General features: G+C 43.6%; 1 protein-coding gene across 1 annotated transcript in view; it reads right to left on the bottom strand.

Annotated features, from left to right (window-relative positions):
• The window catches only part of adarb2 (adenosine deaminase RNA specific B2 (inactive)), a 160,135-nt gene that overhangs the window by 4,889 nt on the left and 131,075 nt on the right, over positions 1 to 24,171 (bottom strand). Inside the window, exons 4-8 of the mRNA XM_070853099.1 lie at positions 23,548 to 23,662; positions 13,164 to 13,332; positions 10,923 to 11,074; positions 8,481 to 8,649; positions 3,493 to 3,674 (exon numbers count right to left, since the gene is read on the bottom strand). Coding sequence (XP_070709200.1) covers positions 3,493 to 3,674; positions 8,481 to 8,649; positions 10,923 to 11,074; positions 13,164 to 13,332; positions 23,548 to 23,662 — 787 coding nt within the window. The remainder of the gene's footprint in view (positions 1 to 3,492; positions 3,675 to 8,480; positions 8,650 to 10,922; positions 11,075 to 13,163; positions 13,333 to 23,547; positions 23,663 to 24,171) is intronic.

The raw sequence follows: 24,171 nt of genomic DNA, 5'->3' as shown, positions 1-24,171 counted from the left end.
TCACTCAAAAATGGATTGGGTGGAGCAGCAGAGGAGTAGTTCTGCAACAGGTATGTGAAAAGATGGACCTCTTCAATGTCTGTTTAAGGGGCAGCAACGCATTTACGACAAGAGCAGGGATGTGACTGAAAGGTCGTCGGTTCAAATCCCTGCAACACTCAGTAAGAGTCATTTCTCTTTGCATTCGACAGCACTTCACCCCCGACACTATTTTACATGTGAACAAAAACAAGCAATCAGGTGCAAAAAACATAGAATAGTGGACCGGCACTATTAATGTTTCCTTAATCGACTGTTGCTCTGATTCCTCTTATCCCAAAAACGACAAAGCCGTGCCACAGCTGTGTTCACGCTGTGGTGGGGGTGGACAGCAGGACGAGAGTGAAGGACAAGTCAGTCCATCGATGTGTTTGGCCCTCAGGGTTCAGGTGGGGCTGCTTTGGCTGTGTGCGATAAGAGTGGGCCCTGCGATCAGCGGGAATTTCCTCCAGGGGTGCTGCTTTTAAATAACCCTGAACACACAATGGCTGAGGAGCTCATCAGAGCCAATGAAAGGAGGGGGGAGGAGATGAGAGGAGGTGTGTGTGTGTGTGTGTTTGGGGGGGGGGTACGCACTCTCTCTCTCTGTCCGAGCTCCCTTCAGATTGAATGGCCGCCTGATAAGGGTTGTGATTACATTGATTTGGTGTAGGGCCATCTCCACTGTCTGTCCATCTTCCCTTCCTTCACCCTTCTACCCTTCAGCAGACTGTAGCTACTCAAGGTACTGCAGGAGCACCGATGTGACAGGTGGCCATGTGTGGACACACACGCGGAAAACACACATCGCTGGGAAGCGTGTCGGGGGGGAGGCCAGGACACACGGGAGGCCACCTCTGTTTTCAGTAAAGAGGATGTCTAAAAGTAAAGGGCATGTCTGCGCCATTCGTCAACACAAAGAACCCTCAATGCTGAGAAATAGTGTAAACTCAGCAGAATCATTCCTGCGTTAGCAGATGAAAAAAAAAAACTACAGTCATTAAACCAACTGTTCTCTTACTGTGAGCTTTATTATAGTTAGAGTGAATAACTTAATATTCTAACTAAGTATGAATAATGAACAGATGGATCGTACCTGAGCGCAATTCTCCAAATATTAACTGCAGCTTGTAATATCGAAAACCAAAAACTCCATCTCAGACAAGTGAAATGACTCCATTCAAAAAGCCATTGAACAAATCATGAGAAATGCTCGCCTTGGCCGTGGTTGGAGGATTCAATGATAAATTTGTCCCAGCTATCATCACCAGAGGGCAATTCAGTGCAATTATCAATCTTGATGAGGATAGGCCTCACAAAATATTCATCCTCATGGCACCCAATTACCCGGAGCAGAGCCCTGCGACGCAGAGAGCTCCTGTGCCCTTCAAGAGGTGCACTTGAAACCTGATAAAAGTGTGGTAGATCTATGGCAGAGACTCCCCGTCTTTGTTCTTATCAATGATCCTTCGCAACAAAATGTGCCCCACATCGCTGTGCGTCGCTGTCGCTCAGCCACTCCGACTGGCCTAGATCTGTAGTGATGTCTGATGCAGTTTCCACAAGTTGGGTGTCATTCAGATCCTTTTCCAGCATTCATCTTCACTACAAATGAAAGCCTCCGGTCTCAGCGGAGCCCCAGAGGCAGACGTGCCAGACAACTTCTTAGCTGTTGCTTGTCTGGCGGCACAATGTAACAGTAGAGAGGCAGGGGTACATGAGTTTGTTAAGTGTGTGTGTGTGTGTGTGGGGGGGGGAGTTACATATGTGATCTGTTGTTCTTCATTTGGTCTGGAGCTGACATATTTATTAAAAGGAACCTCTGAAAATAGATACTGCATACGCACACGGGACGAAAACACAGAGATGTCGGTGTGTGTAAAGGCTGCTTCAGAGTGGAAAGTCTGTCATTTAGATGGAGAAAATAGAAATTCAGAGAAAACAAATACTTTCAGTAGACCACTTGGAAGCTAAAATAAGATCCAAGCAGCTTAATCCACCAACCTGTGAATTCCAGGTTTAGTGAATTTAAACTGTGTTTTTAATTAACCTGAGGAGCTACAGGCTATTTCTGGTGCGCTTCCACCATCCATTAAAAGAGTTAAATAACTCCTCTGCCCCCCAAAGCTGTGCGAAGCTTGACAGTATTTTTTAACTCATCCTTTGGGTTTCCCAGCCTGCAACTACTGTTTTGGTTCCCTCTCTCACAGTGTCCTTTTCAGGCCCACGGGCAGCTGTTTTTTTTTTTTTTTTTTAGTGAAAAGGCTCTCTGCTCACTTTCAAGTTTATATGTGAATCTGGAGTTCTGAAAGAATAGCTTTACGTGGTTTAATGTTCAAAAAAACACATTATCTTTCTTCTAGCAGACGTGTTTTCAGCTTTGCTTTAGAAGATCAGAACGGTTTGCGTGTTTCACTCTCGCCTTCGGCATCAGTACGTTACTGGTGTTCATGAGGGAAAAAAAACAATGGACGGATAGGGATGTGGATGCAGCTTTTCAGTGGACGGGGACGGTCAGCTTGCCGAGGAGGTCACATGTTCGACAGGTCCCCTTTGTGACATCATAAATGGAGCCAGATTGAAACGGCGAGTTTTGGTACACATTTACTGACGGATGAGCAGGAGAAAAAGGGAGAGGACGGGTCTTTTACCACAGTTTCTCCGCCTCTAATACGGGACCTTAGAAACCCACGGTGCACTACCTGCTCAGCACCAACCAGCACACAGACAGTTAACTGCACCTAACTGGTGACCAGAATGGAACATTTAGCAGCTAAAGAACCAGATGTTCCCCCCAGTGGTTTGTGGAGAGCAACGTGGAGCTAAAAACGAGGGAGAATATTGGACTTACATTCACTCAGTGGACACGAACACAGCTCTAACTAAATGCTTATCTGCTGGATGTTTGACTTATTAACTTCAAATATGATAATATATCAGTGTGCTCACAGCTTGTTTCTGCTGCCCCCAATAAGCTAAACAATGAACTACTGCAGGTTTAAAAATGTTGGTGATCATCATCATCATCATCATCATCGTAATGTAAAACACCATTTCAAGCTGAGGTTGATTTGTGTTTTAGCTGAGCAGTCCCATACAGTGATCTCCAGCTGTGAGCCACCATGTGGTTCAACACAGCTTGTTATTAGACATCAGATGAGTGTCTGTTCAAAACCGCTGTGTTTTAAACATATCAAAGTGAGCACTGATATAAAATCGCTGCTCAGAACAAATACTGCAGCACTAACTGACTGACCCTGATGCTCTGCTGTAACAGGGTCACAAGGTGTCACAGGTGTCTCACTGCCTGTTGCATGACCTTCAAGCGGTCAGTATGTGTCCGAGCTACCAGCATCAGCTATACTGAAAGGGCTGAATGAATGAATTCTGCGCAACTTTCTGGTGGGAGGAAGTTGATGTATTCCTAAATGCGATTATCACACTGAGACATGTCGGTCTGGACCGTGGGCGTACCGCTGAGCAGGGGCTGGTTGCGTCTGTGCGTGGCGGGCAGTGGGCCCAGGCGCTCTAGCCGCTGGTTCAGAACTCTGCCCAGATGGCCCGTGTGGCGCAGGCTGCCGGCGGTCACACTGTGCAGGTACACCGGCTCCACGAAGTGGCTCAGCAACGCCCCCTGCAGGCCCAGGATGTTCCATCTGAAGTAGATGTGGAGGAAGTACAGAGAGAGGAAGTCAGGGAGAGAGGGAGAGAGAGAGAGAGAGAGAGAGAGAGAGAGAGAGAGGGGATGGTTTGAAAAGTAGATGAGGAGGGAGAAGGCAGATTGAAGTGCGTTTATGTGGGTGAAAGAAAGAAGGAAAGGGGGAGGGAGGGCAACATTTGGGAGGGGGGTGGCGGGTAGGAAGGGAGACAGAATCAGGGAGGGGGAGAAAGGGGAGAGATGGGTGGAGAGAGGACGGGAGAAAGACAGAGAGAGAGAGGCAGATGTGAGAGCTTCAATGACAGGTAGAGACAATTTGATCATTATCTTGATGTGGGACGTGATGAAAAACAGCCACCTGACTGACAACACACACACACACACACACACACACACACACACACACACACACACACACACACACACACACACACACACACACACACACACACACACACACACACACACACACACACACACACACACACACACACACACACACACACACACACACACACACACACACACACACACACACGTCCTCTTCACCCACTTTCCCCAGCTCAGAGACGCGGAGCATCATCACCGCCACCAACAACAACACTGCCAAAGGTCAGTACATCAGCATTCATTACGTGGAACAACACATTACCACGTGTGCATTCATCAGTGCCAGTGAGGTTAATGCACTGCACAGTTGTGCGGGACAGCTTCCGTCGATTGCTCGGTGCGAGGGGCGATCACCTCAGGATTTGTTTAGGGAGATCCATGAGTGACACAAAATCACTGTGGGGCTAATCCTGCCAGCCGCACTGACGCCTGATACTGTAGCCAGCTGGTTATGTGCCACCTACTGTCGAAACCCCCTCTATTTAACCAGCAGATGCTAATTTATGGATGGAAAATGATAATTACCGTGTTTATTATCATTCCTGCCCTTCATAGAGAGGGAGAACCTGCTGTGTGCCTGAGCTGTATACTCTCCGGTGCTCCGGACTAATGAACTTATGCGAGACACAATCAAAGGCTCGATATTATGCTACTAATTTTTACATCATTGTTCTTTTTGTTAATCAATGTCTCTTCATCATGGATGCAATTACAGCGGCTGCTTATTTTTTCTCCCCTCTCGCCGACTTAATAATCACTCATTCTGGCTTCTTTTGCTTCCTGAGCAGTCAATTAACATCTATGGCTTTCTGGGAATCACTAAATATGCTCACAAAGCAGCGGCCGCCCGCCTACGCCTTACCTGCAATCTGTCTGCAAGATCTGTCCTTCCCTCTCAAGCTGAGAGGAGGAGCTCAGACGCACAACCTCAGTGCTCCACCAAAACAGAAATAGTTTAGCCTGAAATATTAATTTACCCAGAAAGCGACACCGTGAATCAGAAACATCTTCTAATCTCATGCAAGAAAAGACAGCCATCTGGCTTGGGCGTGTGAATTTAAAGAGAGGAGAGGGGAGAGACCTCTTCTCTCTCTCTTTCTCTCTCTCTGTCTACCTCCATCCTTCCTTCCCTCCCTCCCTCCCTCCCTCCCTCCCCCCGGTAAACGCAGACCATTAAAGTAATGTGTTCATCTGCATAAAACTGCAGTGGAATTGAGAACATCATCGTTATGTGAAAGCCATTTAGGCCCCTCAATTAAATCCAGCTGTCGACTTCAAATCAAATATTAGCAAAGGAGCGTCACCGGGCCCGGCTTAGGAAGACGAAGCGATGACCATCGTGTGGAAACAGTGATGGGGTGAGACGTCGGCCGTGATCAGAAATGTTTATGATGAGTGCAAAGATCCTAAAATCCCTGATGGTCAAAGCTGAACTAACTATAATAAAGTGCAGGCACTGAAGGAAGTGGGGGAAATAAAAAAGTAATGGGAGGTTGCAAAATGAGTGTGTCAGAGGACAAGAAGAGCATCCAGGGGATCCCGTTAAGACTGCAGCAGTGTGTGTGTGTGAGTGTGTGTGAGTGTGTGTGAGTGTGTTGAGTCTGCGGTCCTCAGCTCCTCTCAGTTCCACCCTCCACCCTGACCTTGATAAACTGGCCCTTGGTGACCCACTCACTTTAACGACGGCCACCCATCATTTACAGCGATATAAAAAAAAAAAAAAAAAAACGTAAAGAGGAGGCTGTGGAGCAAAAAGAGTGTGTCTGCCGTCTGGGCTGGCGGGACGGAGGGGAGGGGAGGGTGAGAGGGAGGAAAAGCAGGGTGTCCCTTCTACCTCCCCCGTCACTCTATTTTTTTGTAAAGTAATTGCTTTCACCCCCGTTGGTGACCTGGGTAGATTTAATCACACCATCTCCAGCCCTGGCCAAGTGAATCAAATTGGTCAAATTAACAGCGGCTCCACAGGAGAAGGGTTCACCTCTCTCTCTGTCTCACTCGCTGTCCCTCACTTCCTCTCTCTCTCTCTCTCTCTCTCTCTCTCTCTCTGTGTGTGTGTGTGTGTGTGTGTGTGTGTTTGCACCAGTCCTTTCACACACACCACAGTGGCTCAGCTGTAGTCCTGTATGGCTCAGTTGGCACAGTGCGGCGCTTACTAAGCTAAATCCATGGGTTCAGTTCCTGTTGAGTCCCAGTCCTGGCAGAAAAACTGAGACTATATTAAAAATTGATTTCAGATATTTCCGAAAAAAACATCACAAGTGGAAGTAAATAATTACTTTATTAAGTATTTCAACAATGCTAATGTTGGTCTGAATGTTGGTAGGACGCTCCACCACTTTTATTAAATTCAATAAAAAAAAAAAAATCAATGAATAAATAAATTAATAATCAATAAATGGTTCCCAGACAAACCATCATCAGGTTAAAATTGTCTAATACTTTGGTTTATAAAAAAATACCTTGAGCTGCACTTTATCCTCACAGAGCCACTGGATGGTAACAATGTGTTCCTAAATGTGTTTTAAAGGACACTAACTAACTTTTGAAAGGAGAAACACACTGTAGTGTTTATTTCTTAAACCATGTTATAGTTGAAATCATATTCCCCTCTTCTGTTCTACACACTCAAGGATTTTGTTGCTACCCTCTTACTTCTTAGCTTATGCTGGCTAACCTAACTGAACACTGACACTTCCTCTAGTCATACTGCCATCACACTGGGTTTTAGCATTTACCAGTAATCTGTAACACCTGTGTCCACTGTTCAGCAAAACTTACACAGTTTGACTGATGACATACTTGAATATATTGGGGTTTTTTTCTTGTTCCAAATAAAAGAAAGGCCCATATAGAATATATAGTGTTCTGCAGGAACACAGTTCATCCACTTTGGACCGCTAAAATACTAACAGATGTATTTAATCGTAGATTCATAGTCATCAGCTATGGCCTCACCATTTTAAATTTAGAACGTATATAACATATGCAACATACAGGCTACATAAATGCAAATGATAAGCATCCAGTAGGTGAATGTTATTATGCATATCTGTGTGTATGTGTAGGTGATCTGCTGTGAACACAGTGATGCCTTCACTCCTCGCTCGAGGACAGTGTGAAAACGGAGGCGGAAGAGCAGAGCTGTCCTCTCATTTAGCGTCGCCGTCTGTCCTGCGCAGGCTTGCCAACATGCGGACAACACATTTAGCAGCTGAAGAACATACACAGGCACCATTGAGTTTTCTGTGTAAACGATGAGTTTTGCCAGTAGGAAATCAGCAAATGAATAAATGGGCAATGAGTGACACTGCGCTGGAATCATGAAATGATTTAAAAACCAAAACGCCGGGCCCTGCTGGAACACTTACAGCACGTTTGTCTCAGCTAAAATTCCAATGTTAATACCCTTGCTTTTACATTTTGTACCCGGTGAAGTATGAACACACAGCTAACAGCGTGTGACTTGTGTGACTTGCTAGCAAGAGGAAAGTTAGCCCCACAGATCTGGAGATTAAAACAATGACACGATTACTACACTAACTCATTAGAATGGGATTAGCTGTTCAAGTCACATATGGGAAATCAATAGTCCCCATCCCCACTACAGAAGACCTCACATACAGCACGGCTTATGGCAACACAGACATGCGCATATACACACAGATGCACTAAAGTAAATATCAGACAAACCTCTGCCCAGCTCATAAAGCACATTTTAAAGTGCTTTGTTTAAACAGAGATCACTCATTCTCATAAAGAAGCTAATCTCCTAATAAAGTTAACCCCTCAATCAATCCTTTCACCTTTCTTTTCTCACACAGGTCGGAGACCTCCTGGGTGAAAGGATGTGCGGATCACATGGTTTGTTGGGAGTTTATTCCGGGGTATCTTGTGTCGACTTTGACAATAAAAACACAACACGTGCACTAACAGCTGCAATGCTTAGGGACTGATAATGAGGACATTATCTTTAAGGGCTTTGGCTTTGGCTTTGGCGTTGTTGAACTCTTTTCTTTTATAAGTGAGACATGGCCAGTAAAGTAGCATTAATAACCTAAATCACAAAATGATGAACAAAGCACCATTTCAAATATCACAGCTACAGGTCTGTAAAATCAGCATGTAAAATCAACAAGTGATGGCAAGGACGGCGTTTTGTGTTTGTATTTCCAGTTGTGACCTCACCAAGAGAGACCAGGCTCCTTCGGGTATAAAGCAGTTTGCAGGATGTTCAGTGCGGCAACAGGACAAAAAGGAGCTTTTGTCCAATTTAGTTTTGAGCCACTTGACGGATCAACAAGTGAAATGAGGCAGAATAATAAATGGAGAGTTCTCATTTTCAACAGAAAGCGTGCCAAGAAGAGAAAACAACGCAACCGTGAACCCACAGGTTCAGGCTCTGACAAGCACTGACCTGGTGATCTTGTCGGTGCAGGACATGGTGATGAGCTGCTCGCCCTGTAAGATGCCGTCCCACGTCTGGACGGGCCCCCGGCATCGCACCGGCACCGTCCCCTCGCCTGACTCGATTTTGGTCCGTAGGTGGCTGCGGTGCTTTCTCATGAGGTGTCTGCTGCTGTGTACTGCCAACACAACACACCCAATCACAGCCTGAGCTTCATCAATGTAATTAGCCGAACATTAAGAAGCTAAATAGCACAAACTCTTTGTTTTTGTAGATTTCTCATCAACTTTCCTCTAAATGCACCAGATGTATATATTTGTATAATCAGGGATGCTCTCAGCTACTAATTGTAGGTATTCACGTATAACTAGCTGCATGTAATTAATTAGAAAAAGTTTATCCAGTATTACGGTAAGCGAATTAACAATAAAACATTACTATCATACAGTCAAATGAGATGATGGCCACAGTTTGCAGCAGAGGACAAACACTGCAATTCCTTTCTAAACTAAAGTTTAAATGAGGTTAATAGCCTCTTTCAGGGAATTAAATGTATCATCTTGGGAGCGCTGGTTGCCTGATTGTTAATGAGTAAGTATTTGACTGGAATCCTGCTGGATGCAGTAGCAGTCTGTGAGTTGGGAGAGAGGAGAAGGAACCACTCCCTTGGATAGAGTAGTTTTAATGCTCCACATACTTAGGACAAGAGATAGACAGACAGTCTGTTTTAACCTCTCTACAGGCCTCTATGGCCAGATTAATATTACCGTGACATCTATAGAACATTTGTAATAATAATAATAATAATGATGATGATAATTACAACAATAATTTCACATTATGTCTTTATGAGTGTAGGGAGGTGGAGAGAGCGTCTGTACCCATAACTCTAACCACAATCACTGCTATACAAAAGCTAACAAAGAGAGCAATGAATATTGAAAAGACAAGCAGATGAACTGATAAACAAAAGAGCCACAAGACCGATCATTTTCCATTAACACAACGTCAACTGAAACACTATCACTGTGGGGAGCAGGCGACAGAGAGCGGCTGTGTGAGACCACAGGCTGACACTAACCACTCTGACATCCTGGGATTTCCTGTCTTCTGATCATGTCCTTACATACTTTCTTCCTATTTCCATTTTCCACATTGTTCGTCTATGGTGATCTTTTTTTATGAAAGAAGTCGAGCATGTTTTTTTTTTTTGTGTGTGTGTGATGGCCTCATCCTGACATGCACTAGCTGCATCTGCTTTGCTTTTCTTCTAGACTGTCTCAGACTGTGTCAGCTGACCTGAATCCTCTGACAACACTGTCCATTGCCGTGATAACTTTAATGATAACACTTGTTTCCTGCAGACTGGGGTGTCCACAAACACTTTTTATGGAATCATTGATTGTGTGTGTGTGTGTGTGTCAGGACCGGATTATTAACACGACATTATCATACGTGTATTCTTAATATAATATCAGTTCATTCTTTAAATATCACAGTTATCATCAGTGCTCGTTTATCACATCATCCCTGGCCTAAAGAAACAGAATCTCCTCACTCTTAGGAAGAAGGAAAGTGACACACAGGATAAAATGTAGATGACCTCGCTTTCAGATTACAATATGGATATCTCCCTAATGAAGTGACATAGAGTGTACATAGATAATCGCTGTTTTTGGCTTTTTAATAAGCTCTCATTTCTTTAGACTTAAACTCTCCTTCCTCCTCTCTTCCTCTCCCTCTCTTCTGCTGCTTCAGCTGATGTGATGGCAGCTGAAAAAAAAAAAAAAATTAAGCCCCGACTTCCAGCTCAGAAGTGTTTAAGAACAGTCAGGAAAAGGTGAAAGTCATTTTCTAATCTCTGAGCGCTCACTGCAAAACATTTAAAAGGTTTAATGACCAAAAAACGTCAGGTTCAAAGGCTTCTCCTATCATCCTTTCTGCCTCCCTCCTTCCAGCCTCGCTGGTTTCATGAAAATCTCACCATGTATTGCGCTGTAGTGCACAGTATATTCATGGAGCTGAATAGCAGCTTCAGACTGTGAGGGAAATATATACATTCTACTGATGGAAACTGCAGTCCAGATTACATTTCTGAACTCAAAGGCCACCAGGAAAATGCTGGGCAAACCGTCTAAATGAATATATGATTTATTTTCAGTGGGTAAGCAACAAAATGTCATCTAGTCAGCACAGAGAGGCTGAAAGAGGCCAAAGACGAAATGTGACATGAAAAGGATTCCAGCTTCTTGACAGTGTCAAAAAAAAATGTAGAGCACTGGCTTTCAGAATATCTGCCTGAGAAAATCATCTCTCTATAAACCTGAGAGACAACGATGATAATAGACATCATACAAATAGAAACTCATGAGTGCATTAAAAAAAAAATAAAGAAGATTCCTGTTGATCTATTCTCCGCTTTGTCAGCAACAGAGAGGCCTGAGGTCTTACGGTCAGTGGTGATTTCATAGGGCGAGTTGAGCCTCCCGTCCCCGCACGGCGACGTGCTGATGTACATGTGGAAATGGACGTTGTCTTTCAACCTGAAGCCGCGCTCCTTGTGCCGCACAAATATCGACTGCTCCCAGTCCTCTGGCCTTTTACTTTAGTCGAGGAAAAGAGAAAAGGAGGGGGGGGGGGACAACAAGTACGAGGGGAGACTGATGAGAGAGGTAGCACCATTCATCACAGCATGAGAAATAGATTTCCACCGTTCTTTTCCAATGATGGAGTGAGGCAGAGACGGAGAGAGATGGACACTGGCCCTCAGTGTGAGCACGGTCCATTCTGCTGCTGTCACACACACTCCTGGACATTACTCAGGCTGTCCAAACCTCTCAGGGGAAACAGGGGGAGTGAGTTTAACCTATGGCCCGTACATGCTTTGCATCAGAGTCATGAAGGTGTCATCATGAAGGTCAGCCGCAGAGCTGGCTGAGTTAAAATGTAGTTAAACGGAAGAAATGCAAGAAAATTAGAAACACGTTAAGTGCAGCATTGATTTTAGTGGCACTCTAAATAAACTCCTTCATAGATACTGTTGAGGTGTGTTTATATGAGAAAAGAAGATATCATTCTGAAATGATCTTCAAAAAAAGAAGAAAATGTGATGGATTAGTGATGAAATAATTCAGAAGTTTAGAAAAGTTAGTTCCATTCATCAACCATGAGCTGAATTCTTGCAATATGGCCGACGGAGTGACACATAATCTAACCTATAAATCTACCATGCTGGGTCATTGTTTCTGCTGTGAGCAGGACTCAGGCTTTCATCACTCACACACAAACAAGTACGTACACATAGCATATTTAAAATATACATCGCAATGCAAAGCACGAGCGCACTCTTTGTATAACCTCTCCTCTGTCTCCGATGTCCTTTCAGAGTGTAAATATGGCAGTTGTGGCATTTTGTTTGGTCATTTCATTATGAATTATCTTCCCCATTAGCCATTTTACTCAGCTGCAAAGTATCAGTAGCTGCCATCCAGCATTGTGCTAAGACAAAAAGTCAGTGCTGTGTATGCAAATATGACATTCAGCGATCCAGACTTCTAGCCACTAATCTGATGAATCAGCCTTGCTATTGAGCTCCTCAGGGAGCTCAAAAACATTATATATGCTTATGCACTGGAGGCAGTTAGGAGTCAAAACTCATCAAGACCGTCCCCTCGACACGGGTAAAAATCTTGGTGAGAGTGTGCGCGCACCAGAGCATGCTGCACAGGTTTCAAAGTAGACACACTGAAAAAAGTGCTAAAAACAAATAGGCCATTGAGACCCTGGCCTGAACCGGTTGAGAGTGTGATAGTATGCTTAGTTAGCTGCAGAGAGCAGAGCACATATGGCTCGTTGATTATTGAAAAGTCTCTGGTGAACAAAGCGGTGCTGTTTCCATGGAGCTTATTACAGAGGAGAGAGCATTCTTTGGCTCTGCAGTGGGAGGTCACAACAAACAAAGACATTTAAGGCTATTAAGCATATTGTGACGCACACTGTAATGTAATGCATGTTAGAAGTATTGGAGGCAATCTGTTAACTAGTCTGTCTGCTACTTCATACTTATACACACACTACGCCTCTACAGAGGCTAACGTTGTAGTTGTCACCCCACTACATTCATCTGAAAACAACAGTTACTTTAGATTAGGATTAGAAGATATAATGTTATAGATTTAACCACCGAGCAGTATTAACAGACACCAGAATGGTATTCTACCAAATTAATGCAACACTAGAGTTAGCAATAATCCAACCAAAAAATATAGAAATATACCTTTTGGTTTATGATTATTTTTTCAAAGAGCAACCTGGGGAAAGTGGTTTACAGAGCAGATATGTATGCAAACAGAAAGCAGTTTAAATTCAGTGGGATTTAAAGCAACTGCAACAAAAACCCCTGAGTGTACTGAATTGAGAAAGTGTGTTTTATAGCTAATGATTTCAGCTTTTGTCTGTAGGAGGAGTAATTTACAGTAACTTTAATTCTTGCTGATAATAGTAGCAGATCTACTGCTGCATATAATACAAGGCAACAGCAATTCAATTCAAAGTCAATTAACAGAAAGTAAATTACTATTCTGATGATAATCAATTAATCGTTTAAGTCCATTTTCTGGGCAAAAACACCAACACTCCTCTGACTCCTCTGGCATTCCAGAGACAAGACCAACACAGCACTTGAAGAATTACCTCAAGAAGAGTTCGAGTTGAGAGTAGAGGAAGCGTAGCAGGGCTCTGCGGGCCGTGACTTCAGCGTGACAGTCATTGACTACTTGCCCCTGGTCGCTCAGATACTCCCCGTTGATGCACTTGGTGCCCGTGGATAGCGCCACCACCTGGGCGTGCCTCAGGTCCAGACCTGTTGAACAATTACACAGAGACAAATGTTCGCCTTATTGTGCTTGTCATACGACTGCACTGATTCTTAAATCCACGAGCTTGGTAGTAACCCTCAGTGTTTAATACCAAATGCACGTCTGTCCTCACCTTTCTGTCTGTTGGAGGCATTTTGTCATCATTAAGAAAGAAGTCCAAGAACACACACAGGTGCTCACAAAGGAGGGAAACAGGACTGAGATTCCTCAGACTGCTAAAACTAACAACCAAATATGAACAGTAAGGAGGCCAAAAGTGAAAAGCGAGGGTGCTCAGGAAAGAAATGCTACAATTAGTTCTCTGTTTCTAATGTATTTATGCATAATCAATAAAGACTCATTTTAGAGGACTCAGATAAGTTATGTCTTGACTTAAAGCACATGTTTGGCCCTGTTTTTCTGAAGTGTTATATTTGGACCAGAGTGCAGACAGAGGTGTTGTATTCCAAGTATTTAAGGGATGAGGATAAAGAATGAACTCTTCATCAATACAATCATGCTCAGCGTGCCACAACACTCTGATCCTGTGCCCACTGTAATAGTTTCAGACATTGCCAACTTGGCTGCAGAAGTAGTGAATTTACACTTGAAAGTAATTGAGCCTCAAATGTCTTAACACTACTTTATATAAACCATTTCAAGGTATGTTAAGTAATTTCAGAATGAAGTAGCACCAAATATAAGTCAGGAATTGATAGGATACAACAATTTGGTCTTCAGTGTCCTTGAACAATATTAGAAACTAAAATCAAATAGTCAATAAAGTCAATAAAATGTAATTAACTTGAACATGTCTCTAACTAGATCAGACAAAATGGAAGAGTTCCTTTTGCTCACAGTATGAAACAAAAAGGAAACAATCACACCTAGCACACCATGGCAGCAGGGATTAGGTGGATCCTAGGTGTGAGGGATAGAAACTGGGTTGGCTCCATACCTGGGGCCGGTAAAACTTTATGGAGGGCAAGTCGGTTGACCAGTCACTAGTCACCGGGCCAGTTAACATAGAAACACTGAACAGTAGTCCGGGGTAGAGAACAGGGAATTACATTTTCATGTTATGTACACATCGATTCCCTGAAAAGACCGATCCAGGAACTGGTACGAAATCTAATAAATTATATACGTACAAAATATGGAGAAACCCTCATTCACACACTGCATTCATTTATTGATCCAATATGTGTCTCATTTTATATTTGTGTAATATATAAACATTACATGTCTGAGGGAAAACAATCAAAGCTAAAGGAACGCCTCTGTTGTACATACTATATATAATAAATCACTAAAATTGAGAGAGTTATACAGTTTTTGGACCTACTGCTTCTCTGATCTACTTGGCCAGTGGAGGGGACATGTTATGGTCAACAACGCTGCAAAGAGCCAATCACTGACATACTGTATGTGACCACAGGATGAATAGCCACCTGAGTGGTCTTTCTCCTGCTGCAGTACAATTTTACAAATACCTTTGGAGGACTAGATAGTGACAGTCTATTCCCCGAAAAGCACACCTGATATATCTTCTTTGGGGGGTATACTTGGACAGAGATAAAGGAATGCATAACACGAAATAAAGCGATTCACGAGTCCTAGAAAACACAGCTCTCCACATCCAAGTAGGCTATCAGGCCTGCTCCTCCACCTGAGAGGAGCTGGAAGCTGGTCGGTCGCTCCGGGGGCCGTCCTGCGGGTAAAATATTTTCTTTATATACCACAGACCCTTGGGAATCGTTGCCCTAAAAGGGGCATGAAGTATCACAGATCACAGAGACATCCTGTTGGTTTTCCTTTGAGAAAAAGACACTTTTCTAGGTGAGGATTCAGGCCAGTGCAGGGCCATGTGAGAGCCCCACTGACTGACAGATAGACAGAGGTGGTGCAGAGGGGGTGGGGGTGGGGTGGGGTTGAAGGGAGGGCTGGATCAGCACGTTAACGGCATGCCATTCCTTCCTTGGCTGCCACAAATCTCTCCCATCGCCTCTGAAAGTCAGGCTTCGCTGGCTTTTGGCAGACCTGCAGGCACCGCCGGCCCGGCACATGAGCTTTTATCAGCCTCGGCCCAGATGGCACTGCGGCGGTACAGTCCTGACACCTCCACTGATGAGGAATGGGAAGGAGGGCAAGGGAGGAAAAAGTTAAGGGAGGGAGGAGTGTGTGGTGTGTGTGTGTGTGTGTGTGTGTGTGTGTGTGTGTGTGTGTGTGTGTGTGTGGGGCAGTTGAGGAAGAAAAGAGCATAGAGAAGACAGGAAAGTCTAAGGTAGGGTGGAACAAGTTAAACTTTTACTCTGGAAACTACAGCTCAGGGCACATGTCTGCCAAATTATACTTGTCTTCAACAGCAGCGGCAACATCTGTGATCCTTCAGCACCTGTTGTGAATGTCACTCATGACAGAACGGCACATTAAGGTGTAGAAAAGAGCTGGTTAAATCTATGTGCTACTACACAGAAAACATATTTATGACTGTGCAGCACGATACATATCTCTATATCATGAACTATTGGCATTCCCTGTAACCAGTGCACCCCAATTCCTTCTCGGTGATAAAGCAAGTTCAAAAAGGTAACAGACTCTCCCAATTTCATCCTCCTGCTTTTTCTTGCCGTTCCACTTTGCGATTGTTTAGATCAATTTTGCAGTGGATAATTTCTGCTGCGCTGCTCACTACCCTGCCATGAAATTGGCAGTGAGGTTGCCTTCAGTTTGCAGGAGAGAGGAGAGGAGAGATGAATGAAAGAGAGAGAGAGAGTGAGAGAGAGGTAGAAAAGGAGAGAGGGAGACACAGAGGAGATAGAGAGCCCCACAGGCAGAGTGCTGTTTTTAAACCAGGAATAATCAGCTGCATCACAGAAATACAAAAAGAGAGGGTCAAAAGAAACAAGGTAGAGTAGAGTCAAAGGCCTGAGGCACCCTTCACACACAAATACATCTGTTACTGGTGATTCAAAGATGTCACACCCCAGGATAACAGCACTGTCAGAAAGCATGTACATCACAGACTGAGACCTGGAACTTCTCACTATGGCAACTGCACTATACTGCTCAGCGCTCACTGCTGTCAGCGGCCTTTAGCAGGAAGACAAAGCGCACACCTCCTCACTATGGCAACTCAGGAGGTAAACACGCTTTGTGATGCATGGAACAGAGTTCTTTTTTGTCAGGCGAACACAGGTATTTATTTAACACGGCATTTTGATGGCGTTTCAGAACTTGGCTGCACCTTAAGCCTCTTTTCCACTGCACGGCACGGCTTGACTCGACTCGCTTTGAACTATTCTCTTTTTTGTTTTCCATTAGCAGAAGTTGTGGATATTATCTGATACCTGCTACTTTCTTGTTATTGTTACTTTTTATTGGGTTTCCTTTTACAGAGCACAGATAAACAGAAGTGATATGTGTGTACCAACTAGACACAAAACACACACAATAAAAGAATGTACATGTGTGTGTGTGTGTGTGTGTATATATATATACATATATATATATATATATATATATATATATATGTGCATACACACACATGTGCGTGTCCATATACATTCATATCAACCCAAACTGATTCTGCGCCTGGAGGACAGAAAATGATTTGAAATTGGAAGACATGCCCTTAACGTAAGTATATTACTGCCATACAGAATCAGGCCTTCTAGTTGACAACATGGGTAAACTATTTGGACCAATTTTCATCAAACACATCAATCTGAGTTCTTAGTTGAAATGTATTTCTCCCCCAGTGTGTGTTCATTGTAAACTAAGTCGATCCACTGCCAACACCGTAAGTAATTATCTCGCTTAGCACATCGAAGCTCTTCTAGATTACCAAGGTGCACGATTTCAAAATTGAAATAGATTCTCATCTTAAAAGCTGCCTCCGGGGCATTATGGACACCCACAGAGGGACGAGCCCAGAATATGTGAACGTGGTTTGCCGCTGCGCTTCCACAGGACCTCCAGCAGGCAGTCTGAGGAGGGTAGTTAGTCAGCTGGAGTACACAAGAGACCAGATTCTGTCCCATTCTTCCAAACATTACTGTGGAATTACCCTCTGCTTCCCATATTGCTTTTAATATTGTGTCGTCTTTTTTAAAATGTTATTTAGTTTAAATAATATTACAGATGAATTTGTCTTTAAGGTTGTGGAAGCTCAAAACCAGAACCTTGATGCAGAACATAGTAAGGCCATTTCTAGTCCTGCTGCTAGACCTTGTGTCATATTTACTGGTCAAACCGTTCCATAGCTTTAGGGAGAGCTCTATCACTTTCCACCTTGAGCTATAGTTGGTTTTACACCAGGCGAGAGAAGTGAAGAATTTGAGCTGCTCTGTAATAATCCCTCAGACATAGAAGGCCTGGTCTACCTCTCTCCTTTGGTGGATGGAAAGTTTTATATCTTAGTGTATTTCCCCGCCCAAATAAATCTGGAAATAACATCATCACACTCCAGAAAACACTGTTCTGATCATCGGGTACTGATCAATACTGACTGGAATATATTCATCTGTACTGAATCTATAGATGTGAATCGGTGAACTGGTGTTCAGATATGGAATTAAATTCCATCTGCTGCTATCTGCTATAATTTCCTTTTTGAGAGGACCATATCATTTCTTTTGATTTGAATAAGTCTATTGGCAAAACATTCCACGTTATTTTACAAATTTCTTATCCCAGCCCACTTGAGAGACACAGAGTGAAGATACTAGGGAGAGGTATAGTGAATATTAAGGACCCGACGTTTTTGCTCATTTAGTTTATAGCCTGAGTATGGTCGTATTCATCCAGCACTGACATCACAGGTAAAAGGTCTGTTGGCCTTGTGGGAGAAACAAGAATATAATTCACAAACAAGTCCAGTTTTTGTTTCCCCCTGCTGCCATCTTTATACTTTTAATCATGTTGTGCTGACTATCCATTGAGCCAATGGTTCAATAAAAATGGTTCAATAAAAATCACAAATAGAAGTGAACTTAACGGGCAGCCTTGTCTTGTGGATCTGTCTGATAGAAAAGAATCAATGAGCTTGCCATTGATTTTCAGTCTGGCTGATGGCCTGCTGCGTAGTGCGCTGGCCAACAAGATTAGATGCGCAAAAATGGGCCAAACATTTTCAATAAGAAAAATGTGCTGCGGAAATTCAAAGAGTTATATCAAGTTAATGTTATGCTCTTTTATAATAATATAATACAATCATATAATAATATTGTTAAAGCCTCAGGCCAAATGTAAGAAAGAGTGCATAACCTCTTAATGTTGCCTTTTTACTCCACTTTTCTTCATGCTTCAAAAACAGCCACTCTCTCAAGTCTGGTCTCCATTTTTTTCTGCTGAAAATCGAGCTGCTCCACTCAGAGCTCCCCCTAGAGGTCTGGCTGACTTTGGTTATATTGCAGCATGTTTCTGGGTTTATGTGTTTTTTGACTTTATATTGTTTCTGTGTGGACAGTGTGTTTGCTGTTAATGTGTTTTGGCCGTCTGCCGCATGCTCTTCTAATTTTACTGTGAGCCTGATATGACAGAAGGAATACCGTTTAGTCCATGTTGTTTATTTTGGGGACATTTTTTCATTTGGCCGTGACTGAAATAAAAAAACGTGTAATCAAGATTTAGCACACTAATTCTTTTCTTAAGTATAACTGAAATAATCACTAACGTTCATGAAGCCGGAGTTACCCCTTTAGGTAGTGCTCAGCTGACTGTTTTAGTAAAATAAATATCTTTCAGTATTCCATACTCCTCCGAAGTGAATCCATGGCTATAGCTGAGTAAATGCACTCTTTTGTTCTCTGTGAGATTAGTGGAGCTCCAATTAGTCTTTTTTCTACATTAATGATCATGATACATGATCGGGGATCACCGCTTGTCACTCGTCACCTTTGATACCTTCCATTGTTTCTGTGTTGGTGTCACGCTGAAGATGATGACGGCAGTTTCAGGTGGTCATGTGTCATTGAGCCAAGTGCTTCCTTAACAAAGCGCGACATAACGACCATACATTAGTCTCTGCTCTGTGAACCAAAGACTCTCGCACTGCATTGAGTCTATACATCTGAAATAAACAGGGATTCTTTATCTGCATGTGAAATTAGGAGATCTTTTTTCCTACGTACGTCTTACTTATGATGTTGTTTTTTTTAAATGTCTTGTGTTTTTTTAATTGTTGCACTTTTAGATTTGTATTTCCAAATGAAAAGTGCATTATAAATAAAATGTATTATTATTATTACGTTACAATGCAAGTCATCGTATTTATCAACCTGCTACAGCATTTACTGTGTTCTGTGTTTCTGCATAATGTTACTTTCACCCTCGTTCTCCACTTGCTCTGTCTGCATGTTGACAGCACATTAAACGGTGCTGCAGTGAGCCACTCATTTAGGCTGTTAGACCACACAGCCTCACCTACATTTATATTTTGATTTAAGAGGCCAGGCTTCTGATTGAAGGGGCTGCTCTCTTCTGGGAAAACAAAGTATGCTTGCAGCGAGGTCACTGATGTCAACCGGGGACACACGGGGCACATTAAAATCGACGGCTATGCTTTTTTGTTTCAAATAAGCGTCAAGCTCCCCAAAACAATGGATCCTACATGTCCCATATACACCTCAGTAGCATCTTTCATGCAACCTCCCTTGCCTCCTAAATGCGAACATCTTTCAAACCTAATGGCTGACATAGGTGTCACACATATTGTTGCATTGTAAACAGTGGTGGAAAGTAACTGAATACACTACATACATATTAAAAAAAGTATTCTAAAGCAGCAGTCCCTAATGTCTTCTTTGAAAATACTCACACTTATTCCTGAAAAATATCTCTATTTCTATAGAAAACTGATTTGTTTTAACTAAAAAAACACTAAAACTAGTTACTTCATGAATGCCGGACTTGGTGGAAAAACCGGAGACACCTGCTCATACATGGTAACCTCCAATCTCCACACAGAGAGGCTCCAGACAGTCCTGGTTGGGTTGGTCAGAGTTAACTGGTGCTCCTTAGTGATCTACTCCAGGAACTGAAGCCTCAACACAAAAGCAGTTATGTATTTTGAATGAAAAGTCAGGACAAATTACTAAGAGCACTTTACTGACAATCATGATTAGTAACCACTGCGAGAGTCACACTGAGAAATTCATATAAATGACATGACCATGAACCTTACAGTGATCCATTATTACACAAGGCATCTGCAATCGACAGACACTGCAGGGCTATTATCTGGATCCCTTTATTCTCTATGCTTATAAAACAGGAAAAATGTTTCCTAATAAGCCTCCCATTATCTCCGAGCACCATAAAGCAGACATTAAAACATTTTCTTCTAAAGCAGAATGAGCTCCCAAGGTCAACTTGTAGTAAACTCATTGATATGCCATTTAGGTTGAGCTCCATAAATCCTATCTTTCATCACAAGATGCTGGATAATTACACTGAATGTCATCCACCGTGTGTCATCTGGATCAGAGCAAATCTCTGAAAATGCTCAGCACTTGTAGAGAAAAAAAACAAAGCTAAACTTAGCAAGAGCAGTGAATGCACCCTGTTGAATCTTTATAAGCTTTAACAGGAATGAGGGTATCTTTGTGAAATGCTGCTCAAGTTCTCAAATATCTCTCTCTCTCTCTCTCTCTCTCTGCTGCAGCACACCCAGGGCACATCTCTGCAATTTTTTTTTTTGCCTCTTAGCAAGCTGTTTTGTTGCCGGATGTGATTATTGAAAGTTAAAATTTGCGGCAGCCGGAAAACCAGATAAAGAGTAGAGAAAAATCCCTATTTGAAAATGGATATGCAGACCGAGAACCATAGCTTAACCGTCATTTGTAATCAACTTGTTTGAAACCCTTTGCTCTCATCTCTTTCTTTGAGTCCCTCTGGTATTTTTCCCCACTCTGAGTCTCATCACCCCGCTGAATAAAAAAGCCTCAGAAGAAGCTTCTCTCATCCCATCCAACAAACAAGTTAAAAAAAAAAAGAAAAAAGGAGGGGTGGGGGTCTTTTTAGCATTTTTCCATGCGGACGTTCCTGATTTTTCATGTCTCTGAGCACATCTGAACACTGTTTACCATCTCCAGACACCCAATGCTATCTCAGATTGATTCAAATGAGATTTTCCACACTATTTGACAATGTGTGCAGGCGGTTTACTTTGGCGGTCGCCTCGCAACTCTCAGCCTGGCGGTGAGGCTAATCTCTCTCAGGTTGCGGCTCAACTGTCTCGGCGGGACTCCAGCAAGGGTGGGGGGTTCGCTGTCTGTCTACGGTTCAAAGACGGACCCTGATTAATATTCTTGAGGCAAAGGCAGAGGCATGAGACACATAGAGAGAGACAGAGGGGGGTGGGGTGGGGTTGTGGGGTTGTGGGGTGGGGGGTGGGGGGCAGAACAGGACTCCCCAGTGTTCCTGTCAAGTTTGTTGTCCGACTGTACTGGCGCTGGCCACCGCACTGCCGCCACCGCCACCGCCGCCGCCTCACTGTGAATACTTGGCAGCCCTACGTCTGGATCTCTGAAGATAACGCGTGCTATTAATAAACAAACAGAAGCAATTACTGGGAGGCAGAGGAGAGGAGAGGGATTGGATTAGGTCAGGATGAGCGGCGGTCTCACTGAAGTCTAAACTGATGAGCTGCAGCACTCCAAAGACAGCAGAGATACCAATCCCTCCTCACTGACCCCTGCACCCCCACAGCCTGCAGCCACACAGGGAGATAACACCCCTCTGTGTGAGTGTGTGTGTGTGTGTGTGTGTGGCAGCACTGCACACACACAGACCTGTGTGCACTTGTGCGTATATGGTAATTTTTTTGTATTCCCACGAAAAGTCAAGGCCCTGTGTTTTGTCATATTTCTTCTACTGTCTGTCTGTGTAATGCTGCTGCTTAGCCAGGATCTCTGGTTAGAGGTTCACATCAGGGGTGAATAGTTTATTTATCAAAACAAAAGGTGATATTGGGTGAGTGGTGGGTGAGCCCACTGCTAATATTCAAATGATGTTTGACCTGTTATGAGGCCCTGTGGTGGGTAACAGGCTAACCCTCTGACAGGAGGCGTCACTGCGTCGCACCGACCCAACGCACATTCAAACCGCCTTTCAATCCTACTCTCACCCAAGCAAAGAGCAGATACTCGCTGGATTAAACACACCTTATGTCTCCATTGTATCTGCTCGGGCTAGCTGGCTCCACTGGCATCACCTGAATGCCATGCTGGCAGTCTGACCGCTGTCACCGCACACCTAAATCCATCAGCCTTACAAATAGCCGATTCCACGGATCATGCCCCTTGAGCTATCGCACCAAATAAAAAGAGAGAAATGGTTTCGAGATCGTGTGTGTTGTGTGTACAAGTGCTGGCAGGTCTACAGCGTCATCAGCACCCCCCCCCCCACCCCTTCACCTGCACCCACGCACTCCACACAGCTCTCTGAAGCAAGCTGTATTCACTTCTGTCTATAACATCAGCAGGTAACATCATCAACTTATAACATGTTTGCTAACAACGAGCTGGCACGCTGCTATCACCTGTGGCATTCGCTCAAGAAACACACCGAACGATCTTCCTCAGCTGACTGTGAGTGTGTGTTGTGCACACTGTGTGGGTCCGTGTGTGTTTTTGTGTGCTTGCGGGAGGCCCTGACGTAATGTGCAACAAACATCACACACACACACACACACATGAAGGCTAACCGAAGCATGAAAGACAAATGTGTAGTAATAACTCATTGTTTCATGCTGCAGGAGAACAGCAGTGTGGATCTTCCTCCTCCTCACCGCTCCTTCATTGTATCACTCAGTTGGATTTCAGATTAAGTTTTAAGGTGATCTAGTTAAGATTTCCACTGTGGCAGCTGGAACTCCTGTCAAAGCTGCCGGAGCGCAGCAAGTCCAGCATGCAGCGAGGATGAGTGACATTCTCTACCATGTCTGATTCTCCTCAGAGACTCTGAATAGTCAATAATTCATCAGGAGGGTATACTCTCCTGCACGAGAGCACGGTACAGCATGGAGTGGAGACTCTCTCTCTCTCTCTCTCTCTCTCCCTTCCCACCTTCAGTTTATCATTTCTCGCTCAATCTAGAATTCCTTCACCTTCCCATTTCTCGTCCTCTCTCTCTTTCTACCTCCCTCACTCTCTCTCTATATTGCACCACTTCAATAATTCAAAGTGATATATAAAAGTCAATGAAATTTGCCATACCTCGGGTCATTACGATGCCTGCCAGGGATTTGTGTCGAGCGTGCGCAGGACTGCAGCCGCCCACCAGCGACCGGTACTTCTCCCTCACCAAGTGGAATATTGAATCGGCAAAGTCCTGAAAAACACAATCGCTCCCTTAATTTCTACCAGACACAACCTATGGAGACTGACTTCACAACTTTCATTTTGCTTTGTAATATTGCACTTCCCTAATCTGTTTAGGTAATGCAGTGAGGTTCTGGGAGACACCTTACCTGTTTAGCTATGAGTACATACAGAAATGAGTCAAACAGTCTCTGTACATCATTACAGTGATGTTTCTAGCACTAATATACAACACGTGGAGTAATATCAGCATGACCAACAGAAAAAGACTCATGTTTTAGTCATGACCGTTTGTTTTTGTCATGTGATAAAAACAAACAGGAACTATTCCAGGTGAGAAACTCATTCCTCTATTGTGGAGCAATCTCTGTCTGCACACACACACACACAGCCTTTGGTCCAAAACTTTTTACTTCCATTTGTGCAGGGAGAGTACACCCCTGGTATTCACCCAGCAATATACTGCCAGTAATCTACCGCTCAGAAGTGTATACTAAAGAGTCTATAGGGGACCAGACA

This window comes from Pempheris klunzingeri, chromosome 21, assembly GCF_042242105.1.
Source record: "Pempheris klunzingeri isolate RE-2024b chromosome 21, fPemKlu1.hap1, whole genome shotgun sequence".
Lineage (NCBI taxonomy): Eukaryota > Metazoa > Chordata > Actinopteri > Acropomatiformes > Pempheridae > Pempheris > Pempheris klunzingeri.
The sequence above is the reverse complement of the archived record's forward strand: the minus strand, read 5'-3'. Positions and strand labels throughout refer to the sequence as shown.